Source organism: Lepidochelys kempii, chromosome 4 (genome assembly GCF_965140265.1).
Source record: "Lepidochelys kempii isolate rLepKem1 chromosome 4, rLepKem1.hap2, whole genome shotgun sequence".
NCBI classification, from domain to species: Eukaryota; Metazoa; Chordata; order Testudines; family Cheloniidae; genus Lepidochelys; species Lepidochelys kempii.
This window is the reverse complement of record NC_133259.1, coordinates 89,714,072-89,735,009: the sequence shown is the minus strand read 5'-3', so window position 1 is coordinate 89,735,009 and position 20,938 is coordinate 89,714,072. Positions and strand designations below refer to the sequence as shown.

General features: G+C 40.6%; 1 protein-coding gene across 8 annotated transcripts in view; it reads right to left on the bottom strand.

Annotated features, from left to right (window-relative positions):
• LNX1 (ligand of numb-protein X 1) overlaps nucleotides 1-20,938 on the bottom strand; it is a 364,589-nt gene that overhangs the window by 25,177 nt on the left and 318,474 nt on the right. For all 8 annotated transcript variants that reach the window (XM_073342023.1, XM_073342024.1, XM_073342025.1 and 5 more), the window contains 2 exons: nucleotides 14,181-14,383; nucleotides 5,700-6,071 (listed from right to left, as the gene is read on the bottom strand). In XM_073342023.1, coding sequence (XP_073198124.1) covers nucleotides 5,700-6,071; nucleotides 14,181-14,383 — 575 coding nt within the window. The remainder of the gene's footprint in view (nucleotides 1-5,699; nucleotides 6,072-14,180; nucleotides 14,384-20,938) is intronic.

Here is a 20,938-nt window from a genome sequence, read left to right as displayed (position 1 = left end):
GGGCACTGGGCCAACCCACAGTAAGGGACATCCTCATCCCAAAGAGTTTACAGGCTAAACAGACAATGGCCAAAAACTCCATGGGCTGTTCTGTGCTTCTCAGAGGATTCTGTCTTTTCCTCTTTCCCGTCAGCTACATTAGCAGCAGGGAGAGTAAGTGGTACCCACACTTTAGCTTTGGTTCTGGGCCACTGCCAGATCCCCTCCAGTTCAGTGAAACTGGCTTTACAGCCAAATTATATGTTGGGTCAGTGCAGAATAGACACCCTGCACTGGAGGAACTAGCCCAAAAGTCTTGACAAAAAGGTAACATAAGAACATAAGAATGGCCATACTGGGTCAGACCAAAGGTCCATCCAGCCCAGTATCCTGTCTGCTGACCGCGGCCAATGCCAGGTGACCCAGCGGGAGTGAACCTAACAGGTAATGATCAAGTGATCTCTCTCCTGCCATCCAGCTCCTCCCGCTGACAAACAGAAGCTAGGGACACCATTCCTTACCCATCCTGGCTAATAGCCATTAATGGACTTAATCTCCATGAATTTATCCAGTTCTCTTTTAAACCCTGTTATAGTCCTAGCCTTCACAAACTCCTCAGGCAAGGAGTGCTACAGGTTGACTGTGTGAAGAAGAACTTCCTTTTATTTGTTTTAAACCTGCTGCCCATTAATTTCATTTGGTGGCCCCTACTTCTTATAATATGGGAACAAGTAAATAACTTTTCCTTATTCACTTTCTCCACACCACTCATGATTTCATATACCTCTATCATATCCCCCCTTAGTCTCTTCTTTTCCAAGATGAAAAGTCCTAGCCTCTTTAATCTCTCCTCATATGGGACTTGTTCCAAACGCCTAATCATTTTAGTTGCCCTTCTCTGAACCTTTTCAAATGCCAGTATATCTTTTTTGAGATGAGGAGACCACATCTGTATGCAGTATTCAGGATGTGGGCATACCATGGATTTATATAAGGGCAATGAGATATTCTCCATCTTATTATCTATCCCTTTTTTAATGATTCCTAACATCCTGTTTGCTTTTTTGACTGATGCTGCACACTGCGTGAACGTCTTCAGAGGACTATCCATGATGGCTCCAAGATCTCTTTCCTGATTAGTTGTAGCTAACCCCATTATATTGTATGTATAGTTGGGGTTATTTTTTCCAATGTGCATTACTTTACATTTATCCACATTACTTTTCATTTGCCATTTTGTTGCCCAATCACTTAGTTTTGTGAGATCTTTTTGAAGTTCTTCACAGTCTGCTTTGGTCTTAACTATCTTAAGCAGTTTAGTATCGTCTGCAAACTTTGCCACCTCACTGTTTACCGCTTTCTCCAGATCATTTATGAATAACTGAATAGGATTGGTCCTTGGACTGATCCTTGGGGAACGCCACTAGTTACCCCTCTCCATTTTGAAAATTTACCATTTATTCCTACCTTTTGTTCCCTATCTTTTAACCAGTTCTCAATCCATGAAAGGATCTTCCCTCTTATCCCATGACAACTTAATTTACGTAAGAGCCTTTGGTGAGGGACCTTGTCAAAGGCTTTCTGGAAATCTAAGTACACTATGTCCAATGGATCCCCCTTGTCTACATGTTTGTTGACCCAGTCAAAGAACTCTAATAGATTAGTAAGACATGATTTCCCTTTACAGAAACCTTGTTGACTTTTGCCCAACAATTTATGTTCTTCTATGTATCTGACAATTTTATTCTTAACTATTGTTTCAACTAATTTGCCCGGTACTGACATTAGACTTACCAGTCTGTAATTGCCAGGATCACCTCTAGAGCCCTTTTTAAATATTGGCGTTACATTAGCTATCTTCCAGTCATTGGTACAGAAGCTGATTTAAAGGACAGGTTACAAACCATAGTTAATAGTTCCGCAATTTCACATTTGAGTTCTTTCAGAACTCTTGGGTGAATGCCATCTGGTCCCAGTGACTTGTTACTGTTAAGTTTATCAATTATTTCCAAAACCTCCTCTAATGACACTTCAATCTGTGACAATTCCTCAGATTTGTCACCTACAAAAGATGGCTCAGGTTTGGGAATCTCCCTAATATCCTCAGCCTTCAGTGAAGACTGAAGAAAAGAATTCATTTAGCTTCTCTTCAATGAATTTATCGTCTTTAAGTGCTCCTTTTGTATCTCGATCGGGCAGGGGCCCCACTGGTTGTTTAGCAGGCTTCCTGTTTCTGATGTACTTAAAAACATTTTGTTATTACCTTTTGAGTTTTTGGCTAGCTGTTCAGACTCCTTTTTGGCTTTTCTTATTACATGTTTACTCTTAATATGGCAGTGTTTATGCTCCTTTCTATTTACCTCACTAGGATTTGACTTCTGCTTTTTAAAGATGCCTTTTTATCTCTACTGCTTCTTTTACATGGTTGTTAAGCCACGGTGGCTCTTTTTTAGTTCTTTTACTGTGTTTTTTAATTTGGGGTATACATTTAAGTTGAGCCTCTATTACGGTGTCTTTGAAAAGTGTCCACGCAGCTTGCAGGGATTTCACTCTAGCCACTGTACCTTTTAATTTCTGTTTAACTAACCTCCTCATTTTTGTATAGTTCCCCGTTTTGCTTATAATTTAGGTCTAAAGGAGAATAATCCACCAGATCACCTCTATGGGTAAAGTTCATTTCTCCATAACAAAGTGGTGAGCTCTATTGTACTCATTTAAAAAATTCTTCTTGCTTTGGTTAGACACTCATTCCTTCATATCAGAAAAATTGTATTATATGGCAATATCTAGTGTGAAAAAATACACAGAGGAAGAGAAAGGAGATAAACAATGTGTTGTTGTTCCTATGTTTCCTGAACCGGCACTGACATCTATACAGGCTGAGGCCTGATTTTCTACTCCCTTGCACAATTTGTTCTCATTTGAACCTGTGCAAAGTGGGTCTAGAATGTTACCATCCAGATTTGGTAGCTCTTTACCCTTAATTTGCACTCCCTTTGCACAGGTGTAAATGACTGCACAAGCCCAAGAAACTGTGGAGAATTAGCTCCTGGGGGTGTGGCTGAGGAGAACATTTAGCCACTGGATAAGGATTTGCCTTTTAAGTGAATAGCCTATCAAGTGAGACGTTGGTATGAAAACAAGTGATTGGATGGCAGATGCAAAAATCAACAAGATTTCACTGTTTTTCATCTGAGGATTTGGGGAGCATAATTCCATGACTTTGCTGCATCATTCTGGGGTCCCTGCTTATAATTTAGGTCTAAAGTGTGATATCTGACCCATCCTCACCATAGGTGATGGGGCAAATGTCCAAAATCCAAATTTTGTGATTAATGCACATCCCTAATTACCACCTTTACATTTTCTTCATTTCAGCTTTTGTGACTGAGTTTATAACAGCCAGACACCTAATCTACTGATTAACAAGTACTTAATATGTGCTAATATCTAATTGCTAGGGCTGATGAGTCAGACCTCTCTCATCTGTACATCATTTAGGAGCCAAATCTAATCATGCTCTACAGAAACATGATTTTCTCTCAGCTTTATTCAGTGCAATAAGTCAGGAAAGTGAAGCTATAGGACAAGATAATAAAAGGATAATCATCACCACCACCTAAGACATATAGTTCTTTACAAATGTTAATTTACGGTTATTTATATTTTAAAACTGATCCCATATTTTGAACTTCCTGTACTATTATTTTTTGGTTCCTTGTCTAACAAGAGCGTCCCTGCATTTGGGTCTTGGCTGGTGGAGTGTTGTTGAGAAAGAAGAGGGAGAAGTACTGTGCTGTGTAAAAAGCAGATGCAAAACATTTGTGGCCTCTATATAATCGTTCTCCTCTGAAATAATGTGGAAACAAGCAAGGAGATTTATGAAAAACATGACAAAAAGGACACACAGGCTGGGAATTCTGTGCTAGGCAAATGTGATTCATGGAGCTCACATTGGTGCAATGTGATCCTGGCCTGTTTGGAAACATGAGTCAAAGTCTTTGATGGGCGTGTTGTTTAAATCCCCAGAGGCTGGTGTGTGTTTCAAGTATTTATATAAATAACATCCATTCTGTAGAACTAGTAAGAGCTTTAGTTGTGTTTTTAAACATGTGTGTGAATGGTCTCATTTTTTCCATCTCTTCCAAAACGGAGTGTGTGTTTTCTACATGTGAAGCATTGTTGCTTTGTTTTTTAAGCCTAAGGAAATGTTCCAGGAATATGAATTTTCATGAGGGTTTCATTTCATACGTTGCTCTCCCAAGAGAGCATCCGCCTTTCTATTAGTAATCTACACAAGGAAAACCAGAACACCACTCAGTCAGGATTCCAGCAACTAACATTATGCAAAATGGTGTACAGTCTTGCTCCCCAGCCAGAACGTACTCTACTTGGATTAGGCTGACATGGGAATATACCCATTGAAACACAGCTGAGTAAATGAACATTTTCCAACTCTGCTACAGACTTTCAATACACTGGAGCCCATGAATCTATGCTAAAAACAAGCCTGTTACAAACAGTACACTGAGCTGAAGTCTCTTCTCGCTCAAGCCCATGTTACTTCACTGAAGTCAGTAGGCTTATGCAAAGGACAGAGGGGAGAAACTGGCCTGATCTGTTGTCTTTGCATTTCTACATGTGAAATGCTTCCATACACATGTATGCTGCACCCCACCAAACCAGACAAGCAGAATAAGCACAATGACTCTGTTATAAATGCAAGGTTTAGCAGTAAATGACTCTTGGTTGTTTTGCCGGTAGCACTTGGCCATTTTAAAGAGAAAAAATTAAAGATTAGGTCTTAAAAAAAGACTAATCCAAATGGCTGTGTGTGTGGGTGGAGGATGTGGAAAGAAATCAGGTTTGTAGTGGGGAGCAGAGTTTAGTGTTCTGTGGGCAATTTAAGTGTATTTGGTTTCGAAATTTTGGTAGGGATGCCTTGGATAGATGCCCCTTTTAATTTTTTGTATATATGTAAACAATAGACCTAATCTATACAAATCTTCCCCAAAGTGCCTGGCTCTCCAATTGCAGGGTGTAGGTGTGGCCCACCTCTGGTACAGAATCATAGAAGATTAGGGTTGGAAGAGACCTCAGGAGGTCATCTAGTCCAACCCCCTGCTCAAAGCAGGACCAACCCTAATTAAATCTTCCCAGCCACTGTTACTGTAAATGGTATCCATAGAAACCACTTAGATTGGAAGATGATACATACGTTACCAATGTTTTCTCTTCTTGGCACAGAGCAGGGCTATAGAACTCCTAATATCCTTTGACAAAGGGTATACATTCTAATGCTTCCATCACCCCTTACCATGATGCCTGTCCCAAGTGTGGTAGTACTGAGCACATCAGCAAGTCTGGCATCCAACAAGTTAAAAATTCTATTGCTGACAGGCAGAATACACAAGAGATTAAATCTAGTTTAAAATCATAACTAGGTCTCTTGAATACTCTTGTACATATAGAAGATGTCCGCTATTTTTATGGAGTTCTTGGCCAGTATGGGTAAAGTTCTATTCTCATTTTCACCCATGTACCCTCCTTGAAGGCAATGGGGTTGCACAAGTTTAAGTGACAGCAGAATCTGACCCGTGGCATCCACCCTGCCACTTGATATGACTCATAGTGTGGCATAGCATTGGATGAGGGAATTATGGTTTTTTTCAGTCTATTTAAAGGAGTTCAGAAACTGAGGTCAAGTCATCATGACAAACCTGTATCAGCTGGGCTGCATTTTCCGGACTGCCGTACCGAAGATCATGGCCATTAATAGCTAACACCCGGTCATTTTCTTGAAGCTGTCCATCACGGGCAGCTACACCTTGTTCCAGCAAGTTGAAAATAAATACCCCAGGTTCATCTGCCTTGCGGACCAGCTTTATTCCCAGCTGCTCATCTGGGCTGCCTCGGTTTAGAACCACATGAAAACTGTCATCCCTGTTGTAGCGAGCATCAAGAGAAAGTCCGTTGCTTCGGTATCGGTACCTCTGCTCTCTGAGCACAGTGAGTCGGAGCACCTGACAAGGCTGCTTCAAAACTGACAGGGCATAGCTGTGAGGGACATTGATGATGTCCATGCCGTTCACCTGGAAGAGAGAACCATTAATCAGCAATGTGAAGAAGCATCTAATCTGAACTGGCACTGCAGACAGCTGATCTGTTTACACAGATGTGTCCATGTTCACTGACGTGCAGTATTTGAAATGGTGTCACACAAGAGGCCAAGTTTTTATTATATAATATCCTCCCCCCAAGGACAGGACGCAGCGTACAGACACTTACTGTCTTTTTCCTCTCTCACTGATTGTCTCCAGACATAACTGTTATTTTTCAGTTTATTATTGCCCCTCTTCAGGCCCCAATCTCCTTTTGTGTATCTTCATTTTATTCCACTAGTTTCTGATTTCAAACCCAGCTACCTTTCCTCCCACTCCCACTCCTTTTCTGCAGTGTCCTTGTTCATTATCTTACAACCACTGTGGTAACAGTAGACAGTCTGTATCCCCAATTTCCGACCTCACTAAAGAACTTCTCATTAAAATGGGGGAAAAAAGCTCTAAGTAGTTTTAATTCACTGTGGTCCAGAATCTCAGCTTGAAGCTATGCTGATTTACATCAGCTGAGGAACTGGCCCTTCATGTTTCCCTTCATTTCCTGGGTCAGAAGAGTTCATGTTTCTTTCAAATGGCTTCAGACAAAGAACTTTAAATCAATCCTACAATTTTTGTTCTGTAAAACTGATTGGCTACTGCACTTTATCCTTACTAAATGAAAAACATTTGCAGGGTTTAAATTTGCTGGAGGAAAAAACAAACTGGACAACAGCATCTATGTAGCTTTACAATATAATAGCAGACCCATTTAACATTTAAAAATGTTTCCACACTGCAACAAAAAGATCCCCAGCAGGGGTAAAACAACTCAGCTGCGCTTGGTTTTGTAAACAGCTTCTGTGGCCACTAACTGTAGGCTCTGCTAACCTGTTATCATCATACTCTCAGTAATGCTGCAACTCTACTGGGACCAGAACAAAAGAAAAACAGACTTAGGCTGTGTCTACATTTAAACCATTACAGCAACATAGCTGCATTGCCATAGCGCTTCAGTGTGGACACTCACTCAAGCAACAGGAGGGGTTCTCCTGTTGCAGTAGTTAATCCACCTCCCCAAGAGGCAGTAGCTAGGTTGACAGAAGAATTCTTCCATTGATCTCGCACTGTCTAGGGGGTCAGGTTGGCTTAACTACTAGCTTTTCGCACCCCAGAGCAAGGTAGCTGGGTCAGTCTAACTTTTAACGTAGACCTGGCCTTAAAACTTCAGTAACTCTGGATAGGCTTCTCCTCCAGTTACCTACAAGTATTATGTAGAGGAGAATTTAACTAGGACAAGGAATACACAGACCAAGGGCACAATCCTGCATTATTGACTACAAATGGAATTTCTGATTCTGATCTTGCTTTCATTTAAGTTGATGGCAAAACTCCTTTAAGGGAAAAGGATCAGGCCCCAAGTGGACAATCAAATCTTAATATCTAATGTCATGATGCTGTGAGGTGCTGAGTACCTCCCCAGCAGGACGCTGAGTGTCCTCAGCTATCACTGATGTCAATGGCAGTTGAGAAAGCTCAGCAACATTCAGGTGGTGCTCTGCATCTCAAAAGATCAGGCCCTGTTAGATTACTAGTAAAGAAAACTTAGTAAGAGAATTCAGCAGAGTGTTCAGTCCCACTAGATGTACTGTACACCACAGGTCATAAAACAGGGATTGTGAAAGAAGACACCAAGCTTGCTGTGAAAAGTTATAGCTGTGGGGGAATCCTGCAGTATAAATATAAAGGGACTCCATCAGCTACACACCCTGAAGGTAACGAAAGAAGGGAACTAGTTCTGTCTTTGTTCAGTACTATTGTGCTATTGCTCTTAAGAATTGAAGAATTTAAGAACTGCTTTTAAGAATTGAAATACTGCAGCTTTTAGTAGCCATGCAGGCCTCAGAAGCTCACAGGCACAGTGCGAGAAATGGTACTTGCAGCAGAAGCCACAGCTGAAATATGCAAAAACCAGATTATTTCAAAGCAGTTGGCCTCATTTTTTGCCCATCCATCATCCATTTCTATGGAAACAGGAATGGAAGTAGCAGCTGACAGCCAGCGTCACCTCGTTATTCAAGCTTGCTTATAGATTTCAGCTGTTGCCACTGACTGTGCTGTTTACCAAACAGCACCTACAGAATTAGGGTCTCATCCTGCCAGGTGCTGAGAGTCTCTCAGTGCCAATGAGAACTGAAGGCACTAACTACCTGTTGTATCAACCAGGCAAGGTACTAACAAGCTTCAACAGGATTTTATTTTCAAAGTGGAAACCTCTTTACCAAGCTGCTGCTGCACCCTCTGTACCTCTCTCCCAGCCTCTCAACTCCTGCTCCTTCCTTCCTGTTTCCTGTCCTTTCACACTCCCAACAGCCAGTGCTTCCAATTCTAATAATTACCAGCAACATCTAAAAACCACATTCCCTCCTCTTTTAAGAAACTCTCCCAATTAAAATAATCATTATTGTTCTAACCACAGGAACAAATATGAAACAAGACACTATACTGTTGGCAGAAATATTACACTGAAAACACTGTAGATACTACATAACATAGTCTCTAGCCCAGACAGGTGGTCATCTGGGTCTGACAGGCCGTCTCTCAAGCCCCGGTTCCAGTGCAATGTCTTGTTGTGTTGGTGCTGTGGTGAAGTCATCCAATGCAGACTGGGTGTTGGCATAATCTCCTCTTGATGCACAGGCAGATGCAAGATAAGAAGCATTCCATATCCACCCATCAGAAAGTCGATAGGTGTAAGGTCCCTTCTTCTCTATGATTTTAAGAGGAGCTGAGAATTTATGGTCCCCTTTGCGTAAAATTCCAGGTTTTCATATTCTAACGAAGGAACCACACTCAAACTTTGGTTCCTTAGCACCCCGCCGCTTGTCTGTGAAAGCCTTAAGCTTTACATAGTCCATTATTTGCACTGTTCAGTCCTGCATTGCCCACAGTTGTAACTACTGATGCTTCTGATTATGGACTTGGGGTTGTTCTCACACAACTTCATGAGGACAACACAGAGAGAACTGTTACATTTGCTTCAAGGACACTTGGTTCTGTTCAATTGTTTTTCTCACATCATCCTCGGTTGGGGCATCAGGTCATGCCTTTAACAATCCAGCAATGTTCAGTTTAGTATTCATCTGTTTCCCATGCAGTAACTCTGCGAGTGATCTTTACGTTGTGGCATGTCGTGTAGCCCGGTATGCTCGCAAGAAATCAATAGTGAAGGGTATCCACAATTGCCCTTCCAGTTTAGCTGTTTGCAAACTCTCTTTCAAACTTCTGTTAAACCATTCCATTTCCCCATTGGCTTGAGGGTAATATAGGGATGACCTTCTATGTAAAATGTTCCTCTGTGCTAGAAAAATTTCAAACTCCAGGGAAGTAAATTGACTACCATTATCTGAAACCAGTTCTTTGGGGTTACCTTCCCTGCTAAAAACTGAAGAGAGGAACTTAATTACTGTAGCAGAAGAGATTTGCGATATAAATGCTACCTCAGGACATTTACTGAAATAGTCTATTAAAGTGATGGCATAACAGCAGTCAATTGGAGCAGCATCAAAGGGTCCTACAATGTCAATCACCACTTTTTTCCATGCAGATTCAGGAAGGGGAACAGGCTGTAATGGAGGGGTACATGTCACTGCTGTCTTATCATCCATTGGCAAGTGACACAGGATTTTCTGAAAAAAGAAAAGGAGTACTTGTGGCACCTTAGAGACTAACAGATTTATTTGAGCATAAGCTTTCGTGAGCTACAGCTATAGCCCTGTAGCTAACAAAAGCTTATGCTCAAATAAAATTGTTAGTCTCTAAGGTGCCACAAGTACTCCTTTTCTTTTTGCGGATACAGACTAACACGGCTGCTACTCTGAAACCTAGGATTTTATGAGTGCTTCAGTTTGAGAGTCCATCCCTGGCCATCAATACAGATCCCGAAGTTGTTGTTTGGTTCGGACAATTCCTTGATGAGTATCGTGTGCCAGGTGTATGAGTTTTGACTGTAATTCTTCTAGTACAAGGAGCCGGTGTGTACCTCATAGGACACAGCCATCAAAGAAAGTTCATCCCAAACTCTAAAATAAGGCAGCAAAACTGGGTCAAGGTTTTTATGGTGACTGGGCCATCTCTTTGTCAGAAATTCTCGTAGTTTTTGTTGAATTGGACATGCTGAACAAGCAGCTTGAAATTGTTCTCTTGTAACTGCAGTGAGAGTGCTTGTAATAAGCGCAACCACTACATCCTTATCCTCTGGGGGACATCTGGTGAAGGCAATCAGTGACCACATTTTGGTTTCCAGGCTTATATTCCAGTTCATAATTGAAAGAGAGCAGTCTTGCAGACCATCGAGCAACACGGTATCCTGCTCTTCCCAGGCCTTTCATGGTGAGCAACGTCATCAAGGGCTGTGGTCTGTGCGCAACTTGAACGTGCGGCCCCACAGGTAAGTTCTCCATTTTTCAGTAGCCCAGACACAAGCAAGTGCTTCTTTTTCAACTGTAGAATATTTTCTCTCAGCATTACTTAGCGTCCTTGAAGCAAATGCAACAGTCCTCTCTGTGTTGTCCTCATGAAGTTGTGTGAGAACAACCCCAAGTCCATAATCAGAAGCATCAGTAGTTACAACTGTGGGCAATGCAGGACTGAACAGTGCAAATAATGGACTATGTACAATCAAATCTTTCACCATTTTGAAACTAGCTTGTGCATCCATTGTCCACACTAATGTTGAACTTCTCCGTAGTAATTCCCGTAATGGTTCAATGACAGAAGCATAATTGGGAATGAATTTTGCATACCAGGAGGTAAAACCCAAGAAGGAATGTAAGGTTTGCAAATCTGTTGGAGGAGGAGCATTTGAAATTTCCAGGATATGATCTGGATCAGGTTTTAGTCCAGCCTGTGAAATTGTATGCCCCAGAAAGGAGAGTTCAGTTTGTCTAAATTTGCATTTGGACCTATTGAGCTGGAGGCCTGCTGTGCTGATGCAGTTTAGTACAGACTGCAGGTTATTGTCATGCTCCTCAGAAGTATTTCCAAACTCGATAATATCATCCAGATAGCACTGAACTCCATGTTGATCCTTCAGAATCAATGACATCATTTTTTGAAAGGCACTTAGGGCAGATGCAAGACTGTATGGAACACGTTTAAAACGAAATAGTCCCTCATGTGTAATAAATGCTGTGAGGTCTCTGCTATCTTCATGCAACATAACCTGGTGGTATGCGCTCTGCAAATCAAGAGTAGAAAACATCTTTGCTCCATGGAGTTCTGCAAATACTTCTTTTATGTGAGGAAGAGGATGGCTGTCAATCACAATAGCTTTATTTGGCTCCCTTAAGCCCACACAAAGGCGAATGCCTCCAACCTTCTTCTGCATCACTACTAAAGGTGAAACCCATTCCGAGGAGTCGATCTCTTCAATAATGTCCTTTTGAACAAGTCTTCTAAGTTCTTCTGAAACAGCTTCCCTGACTGAAAAGGGTAAGCGCCGTAACTTCTGTCATACAGGCATCACATTATTCCGCATTTTAACTTTATGCAGAAACCCATAAGTACAGCTGAGTTTCTCCTCAACCTGGTGTTGGGTCCCAGCTGAAACTGGTGTGTGTACCGCAAGAGTGCTTTACTGAGGAAGATCAATTCATTCATTAACTACCCTGAGATTTAAAGCAGCCAATAAATCTCTGCCAAGGATAGGAGTGCCTTTGTGGACAATGTAGAACTCTGCAGTTACCGCAATCACCAAAGGTAATTATTACTGGCAGGCAGCCATGTACTGGAATATGGTTTTTCAAATAGCACACCAAATGAAGTTTGGGTTCAGTAAGAGGCACATCTTTAAAGCAATGCAGATCAATGGAATCAGGTAGTATAGATACTGCTGAGCCAATGTCCAACATTAGCTGAATAGAGCGTGGTTTGCCTGAGGGTATGGCAGAAATGTTTACAGTGCACTTTATCTGTTCTGGAATATGTGCAGCAGTGATTTTGTCCACGCTCAGCACAGTAACATCTGGTATTGTAACTGCATGCACCTGTTGATTGAACTGGCTACTGCGACATACTTTAGCAAAATGTCCAATCTTTTTGCAATGATTGCACTGAGCTACTTTTGCTTGACATCCTGTGTAGCTTGCAAGGAGCTGTGGGGATCCACAGCAAAAGGATGCTTTTACTGTATTTTGAATTTGCTGATTCAGTGGTTTTTCATTAGTTTTCCTCTTGCAATTGTGTATCTGCAGTGGTAGTGAACTTTTCTGCAAAGGAGTCACAGCCTGGACTGTGCCTCCTGTATCCATGCTCATTATTTTGGCTTCAGCTGTAGCTGACTCAATCTGAGTAGCAATAGTTATTGCTTTTTCTAGTGTAAGTTGTGGTTCTAGAAGTAAGCGTTCTCCTACATGAAGCATGGTTGTTTTCTCAATGAGATGGTCTCTAATCATCTCATCTGCCATATTCTCAAAGTTACAAATTATCATCAGACTCCTCAGGGAAGCAATATACTGCATTATAGTCTCCCCTGTTTTCTGCTCACGCTGGCAAAATCTGTAGCGATTAGCTACTACATTCACTTTTGGCACAAAAAAATTCTTTAATGCAGTTAGTGCAGTCTCATATTTATCATCTGCAAGGGGATGTAAAATATATGCTGCTCTTCTGCTCCAAGGCACTGGTTTAGCAGAGCACACTTTCTTACTTCAGAAATCTCTGTAGCACTGATTGCAAGCAGATAAGTCTCAAACATATGGATCCAGGTAGTAAAAGCAATTGGAGGCTCACCTGGGCTTTGCAGAAAGGGTGCAAGTGGGTTCAGAGGCAGAAGATCCATCCTCATCACCAAAATGTTGTATCAACTAGGCAAGGTACTACCAAGCTTCAACAGGACTTTATTTTCAAAGTGGAAACCTCTTTACCAAGCTCCTGCTGCACCCTCTGTACCTCTCTCCCAGCCTCTCAACTCCTCCGTTTCCTGTCCTTTCAGACTCCCAACAGAGTGCAGTGCTCCCAATTCTAATAATTACAAGCAACTTCTAAACACCACCCCACCTACTGGACTAGGCCTGTAGGAGTTTCAGGGCCAAATTCTCTGCTGGTAGAACTCTATTAAAGTTGCATCAACTGAGAATTTAGCTCTCAATGTATTAACAACACTTCCTTTAAAAACACAAAACCACAAGCCCTAATATTAGAACAGTCTTTGCAATGCCCTTAAACTGAATTAAAGATTAAAACAATTAACATTTCTTTTATTCAAATATACAAACTTTCCTAAACCTTCCCTCCCCCCTACCAGTTTAGAAAAACACCCGTGCATTTCTAATGGTATGGTTAAACCAGACGCCGGACAGTGACGGCTGAACTTAAAGGTCTGGAGCTTCTATTTGGTTAAGGGTCATTCTGTTTATCAGAAGCGTATAGGAACATCTTGGCCCTCATTCTCCTAACCCTGCAGCTTGTGTAGTCATTAGTGCAAAGGGGGTGTAAAACACAGTCAAGCCAGAATGGAGGCATTTCAAACACCCTTTGTGCTAGTGTAAGTCAGTAAACAAGGAACAGGACAATGGAGAATTAGGCCCCTTTCATCCAGAAGTGGATCTCAAAATGTCACTAAAACAGACTGAACTGTACTTCCTGATTCTGGCTGGGTCAGAAATGGCACAGGAGTACTCTCTCTTACTGCATTTTGGTCCTTCTGCCTAAGGCCAGGAAACAGAGGGGCCTGAAACTCAAGGGAAAATGAGAAAACCAATCAGTAATCTTCAAAAAAAGGTTTGGTTGAAGTTTTGAGCAAAAGTTAGGGTCAGTTCTTATTTGTGCAATGCAGTTCACCCATCCTTATTCACTGAGGCCCCAATTCGGGAAAGCATGCCTACTCAGGACAGCACTCAAATACATGTCTATATGACAGAGGAACCATATCAAGCACCAGAGTCTGTAGTTTAATGACACATCTTGTCATGTATTATACTTCTGTATATGCAAACATGTAAGTCTTACCGCCCTGTCTTACAACCCTATTGCAGCATGTATTTACATTGACTTGTTCTTTGTTAAAATGTTAACCCTTCACCTGGCATTTCCACAATACCGTACCTTTAGTATCATGTCTCCCGGCAGTAATCTTCCATCTCTGGCAATCGCGCCATCTCGATAGATATGTTGTATAATTATGTGAACCAAAGGCGTCTCACTGCCTCCCACAACTCTAATGGCAAGACTTTCTTTGGGATCACCACGATTGATCTTAATACTGGTAATTTCTCCATCTGGAATCAGGTGATATAATCTGGGGAAGACTGAAATGCACATAAAAAGGTATTTATCTGAAATAATAATTTTGCTTTATTAAAAAAAACCCCCATAATTTCAGGTCTCTGCAGCAGATCCAACTAGGTTTTAGCAGTCGATATGGTTTATGTTAAACGGGAGAAGAGGATGCCATGCTGTTTTCAGGGATTGTTGTAATTAGTAAATTCAAGGTTTAATTTTTTCTGCAATCAGTTCTTCTCTGCATCTTCTACTTCGATGGGCTGCACCTTCCCCACTCATAAGTACGATTCTACAGAACGCTGCTGGGACCTTCAGTGTGATCGAGGCTGGTGAAATGTATTTAAAGGAAATGTGCAGTGATTTGTTCTAATATCCTAGGAGAACTAAATAGATACTTTACCTCTCCAATACCCTCCCTTCTCAGACAGTTCTTTCCTGGCCCCAGGAGTGTCTCAGAGGGATGTGTGTAACTACCAGACACACCAAGAGCCTGCAGGGGCCGCAGCCTGACCTACTAGCCCAGAACTCATACCTGAGTTGTCACAGAATTTTTTTTGTGCGTGTGTGTGTCTGTCTGTCCAGGACCAACTTGAACATTGTCTACTATTGATTTAGTAGCCCAGGGTTTCAGCACCAGAACAGAAAGTTCCAAGGGACATTTGGCTCACAAAACCTGAGGAAGTATTTCCTCACATCTTCACATCTAGAAAGTTTCCTAATATCCAAATTAAAGGGAGGAGAAAATTTTCTGGGCTACCCAAAGAGAAGTGACATTTTCACTGTAGGACCCTTCCTACTTCACTGTATGGAGCTCAAGCAAACTCATTGGAATAGGAATCCCTTGCTTCTTCTAATTTAAGTATGCAAAATGTCCATATTAAAGCAGCATGCACTTGGATAGAGAGCAGTCAGAGATCCCTAAGGATCTGAGGTAGACAAGGCTCCCTCCAAACTTCAAGGGCTTTCCAAACTCATGGGCCCAGCTACATGAGAAAAAATGACTCATTGTGGATAAATCAGTCATATACAATGCATAAGGGTTTAGTTTAAATTCTAATTGGGAAATGCAGACTTAAATGTGTCTCAGCATGGAGCCAATTTAGTGGAAAGGGACGATACATCTGCAGTCATCAATAGGGGATGTGTTATCTCCCCAGTGTCGTCTACGGCCTGGTGAAACTTTACTACAGACCCTTAGTTTCAGACAAATATAGCTAGGCAGTTGGGTGTCCTGGTTATTACTACATGGTGTTATCTCCCATCTATAGAAAAGTAATATGGCATTATTCCCAATACAGACCCCAATTCAGCCAGGAATTTAAGAATGTGCCTAACTTTAAGAATATATATAGCCCCACTGAAATCATGGGATTGCTCACGTTCTTAAAGTCTGGCTTGTGCTTTAGTACCTTTCTGCAGCAGGACTATACCATACAGAGACAAACTAGCTTGGATTTTAGTAAAAGGAAATTTATCTGAAGGGAACAATGACGTTATTTCCTTTCAATGCTGGAATATTTTTCACCTGACTTAAGAAGCCCTCGCCTGGTAGCACAAAACCATGATGTCTGCTCAGCTGTATTGTGTGAAGCTCTGCTGTACTTGAGGATCCGAGTATAGATTTATTATCTTTTAAACTATAATTTACTTTAGAAGTATGTTCCTTTCCCAAATAGCACATTTGTCTGTACAACATTTCTATTATTTTCTTCTCTTTTAGGAGTATTAAAACTTTTGGTTCAAATTCATTCCTGTATAAATCCAAATAAAATCAATGGCGTTACACTAAGGAAGTATTTGGTTCAATATTATTTTACACATGCCTTAGTATTTTTTAATGTATTCATCTGTCCCAAACCATCTATTACAGAGGTAAAGGCCCCACACATGAGAGAAGGCATTTTGAATTTTTGGCACAATGGATCTTTTGATTGTAAGAGTGAGCTCACATGAATAACCCACTGGTAGAGAAATAATGTATCATCATTCCTTTCAAAGAACTGTAATTACCTATTTTTAAAATTAAAGAGCAGAGGTTGCCATTAAAGAGCTAACACTTAACTAGAGTTACAGCAGAACAGTATCAGAGAGCACAGTATTTCCTAGTCTAAGTTTATCAAAGAGCAAATAGACAGAGAGAGAGAAGCTGAAAAAGAACAGGAGCATTGTGTTGCATCCCTTACCATTCCTTTGACTGTAAACTCTTCAGGACAGGAAACTCTCTTCCATCATGCCTGTAAAGAGCACCTACCAGCAGCACAGACTTGGTCTTTGTCGTTTACATACAGTAGATACAGTTTATTACTGATCTAGGTAATTATACAGCCTCATCACTGCAGTATCTGAGTGCCTGTTTCTCTTACACCCTCCTATTAGTTGTTTCTGCTACAATACCAGCCCCTTTCTGTTTTGCACGCACACTAAATGCCAGATAGGTGGAAATCATGTACACCTATTTTTTTGGACCAGGTTTTACCCAGTTTGTAACTTATCCAACCACTTTAAGTCACTACTGAATTTGGCCCCAAATGTTTTTTTTTTAAATAAAGGATCCACACTTTCAGGGCCTGATTCTCATTTCAGCTAAGCGGGTGTATAGCTGACAGAAAGGTGTAAAGGGGCTATTGTGTAAATGAGAATCAGAACCCCAGTATTTTTCATTGTACCTCATCACCTATAAACCATCTTGTTGGTCTGTCCTAGGCATTTTTCATGCCCCCATCACTGTATTAGCTAGGTGCCAATGGAATCCTTGTAGTGTGATCAATGCAACTGATCAAAAAACTGCTTGAATTTCACATTCCATGGCGACTTGTTACAGCTTCTAACAAATTGTACCATTGATTTTATCAGACTCTGTCTCTACATCTTATTCTCAGAACCTTTTCTAGTGAATTATACTGATTAGTCTCTTGATCAGTTAAACAATGTGGGCCTGATACACTACTATGTTATTCCAGTTTTACACCAGTCTTGCTGTAGATTTCAGCTGAGTTGTACTAGCATAAAAGTAGAGTACAGAAACAATTGTTATATAGTTTTGGTTCTTTGCTTCATGTATAGATGATGCTTTTAACTAGTTTGTAACCTACTGGGTCTTGCAGTGGCATGTTCCTGTATTTCACTACAAACTATTACCGCATCTTAGTTGCAGATATGCCAAGAGGAATTTTAATATATAATTTGCTTTTACTCTAATCAAATGTGTAATCTATAAAGAAATCTCTCCAAGAATTTTCTCTTTTCTTACCAGTCGCTCATTATACAGGTTTTCCTCTTATACTCAATTGTGTACATTTGATGTCTGTAAAGAACATCCTGTAAAATACAGAATGTTCTTTATAAAAAGTAGAGACTTCTGCCCATAACCCAGGTGAAATAACTGGATTAATCTCTTTATTTTTTCTGATGGTTTCTTTAATGCTCTCGTGTATGGTCTGTATTCACAATATCCATTTCTACTTTGAGCCTGGTTTTCAGCCGTATGTTTGTCTAAACTGTACCAGATTAAAAACTAGCTGCTAACCAGATTAGGCCCCCTTTTAAGCAGAACAAATCTATTATCCACTTTCATTTCATTGTCAATATGAATTATGAAAATGGTTGATTAAAATGTACTTTACCCTTTTAAAATAGTAATATACAAGAAAAAAACCCAGAATGGCCTTTTAATTTACTAATATATTTATTTCACCCAAAAGAGTTAGGCCCTACATCCAGCTACTGCTTGCATATGGGTGGATGCCTGTGCCTGAACAGAGCCCCACTGACCTCAACAAGACTCTGCATAGGTGCAAGTCATGTGTCACACACAGCTAGTGGCAGGGTCAGAGCCTTAATCTGTGTGTCCCCCATTTATTCCAATCTTCACTGTATTCTTAATTAGTTATCCCCCATCCTCTTTCAGCAGGTTTTCCAGAGTAGGAAAACCCTTAAGTATTTCATTCCTTTCTTTCCCCATTTACACTTCCAGTCTTTACATATCGTTGAACAGCAGAATCTAGAAAGTAGTAAACTTTCTGTCTTGTTTTTGGTGACTCTGCTTGCAGATTTTTCTCCATACTCTTGTATATTTCTCATCGGGAGTGGTATGGAACACTCTGAATCTGTCAATAATAATAAAAGGTCATCTGTGTTCAGAAATATCCAATGTACTTCTTCCTCAAGCTATACTTCTTTGATAGCAGCATGTAATATTATTGACATTACAGTTTTAAATAAGATAGGAGAGAATGGCCATTCCTGTTTAAGACAGTACCTCTGTTCACTGAAAAAGATGTAAGACTCTGAGTGTTCACTAATACTTTAGGTACAGGATTTTTATATGAGACTTTATGTCCCCCAAATTTATGTTCCTTAATGTAAGCATAAATTCAGTGCTCAAATTTAGCAAACTCATATGCTTATTATGCACCAACTGATAATGCTGCTAGTGAAATATCCTGCTCTTTAACCTCCTTAACAGGAAATATCCTGTTCCTTAACTTCCCTAACTTCATCAGGTGTGATGAGTGCTGGATAATGTCTGCTATTAGGTTTTAACCCATCTTGATTAGACTGAATTATTAACACAATTTGCACCCCATGCTGCAAATCTACATTCATGCTAGTAGGCCTGATTCACATAAGTAGCTCACATGCGTTTATTTGCATGACTAAGGACTACTCACCTAAATAAGGCTATGCAAAGTGCAGACTATCGTTTCCTTTATCCTCGTTTCCAGAATTTAAGCAATATAGCCAATGTTATAACCAATTGTTAGCAAATATGCAGATCTATAATTCTCACACACAAGTTTGACCCAGTTTGGTTTCTGTGTTACATTAGAGTTATCTGAGCCTTACATATTGTCCTTTGCAACCTGCTTTCATGTTTGATTTTCCTAATGATTTTCAGTCACTTTGGAGACAGGAATGATCTATCTATCTATTTTTAATTCTCCAGTGAAGTAGCCTATACTTTGAGATTTTTCCTTTTTTAACATCTTATTGCTTCTGTGGTTTCTCCAGTGGTATCTCAATCTTCTCAAAGAAGGTTTGGTAGGACTGATGATGTGATTGTTTAGGATCTTATAGTATCTCAGTAAAATTGTACTTGTTTTATTTGGTCAGTAATCACATTTCTCTTTTATAGTCAATTCTTGCCTTGTACAGGCAGGTTAAAACAGGAATTTATCTCAAATGGTGGAAATCCTGCAGGATTACTCTTTTTTCTAGGTATTTATGCCTTGTGCATCACCATGGAATCAGAGTGCTTAAGATCCATCCTTATGAGATCTCCACCAGCTGTTTTGTGAGATTTTGGCAAAAACAGAACCAGAAATTCCAATCTGCTGTGGTGGATTTTAATTTGAAAATCACTGAAAGCGGGTTAGACTCCACATTCTGGGTTTGGGCCACATCTAGAATAAACTTGATTTTTTGGTTTCTTTCTTCGGTCTGTATAAACCATTTCCCTTTCTTTATACAAGTCTCACAGGCATGATGCTGAAAAGGGGATTCTAGTTCCCTAAAATCATAACTTTTTCTCATCTTTTCAGTATCTCCATTCAGTGAATAGGACTCTCATCTTGCTCAGGATCAATTCCTGCCTCTTGCACCAAAGCCAATTAGCCAGGCTTAGTACAGGGAGTGTTACAGGAGTGGGAAGGAAGAAATCTACCTCTACAAGATTCTCAGCATCCATTTTTGGGCCCTGAGTCTGCAATAGCTCTTTACAGGGTGAGGGGTAGAGGCTGGTGGATCTCTGTAAGCACAGGATCCACAACCCCTATACCACACGTACCCCAGCCTGCCCACAGCCTTGCCAGCAACTCACTTGTATTGATCCCCTAAAAAGGAACTCTACAGGGTACAAGGAGGCAGACATCCTGGCAATGTCCACATCAGCTCTACTGCCCTCTGCAACTGAGAAGAAAATGGTAAGATGTATGTCTCACTGCAGGGGGCCACCTGCAACACTGCAGTCCCTAAGAGGCAGCCAAGCCTCGTGAGACATATGACAATGAGAAAAATTCAGATAATCAGCTTTTTTAAGTTATTTTAAGGTAAAGCCCATTTAAAAAATGTTTCAGTTAATTTAACAATTAGTTTAAATTAACCAATTTAATATTTACGTATAAACAGCTTTGAAGTTGTTGGAGTTTCAGTGGTTTCCAATGAATCCTGAATCCCTTTTAGGCCTAATTTTGCCTCTTGAGATTGTCAAGATGGTAGCTTCTTGCTTGACCGCTCACTATTCACTCACCTTCCTTTTATTCATATGCTTTTCATAGAACACTGCAGTTTCCCTTAACTTTTTTTTCCCTCACTGGGATAGCCTCATAAGACCTCTAAAGAGGCCAACAAAGAGACCACACACTCTTACTCCAAGATACACCTGCTGTCTGGATGCGTTTGCTGTATGTTTGTATAGCTCCTATCACAATGGAGTCCCAGCTCCTAGGGGCTACCACATTACTAAAATAGCAGGAAATGTCATTCAGCAATCACAATCTCCATTTATTTTACAGCTTCCTAAAATAACCAATGAATGTTACTGAAAACCATCAGCGTGAGTACCTGTTACAGGGGGAGACCCA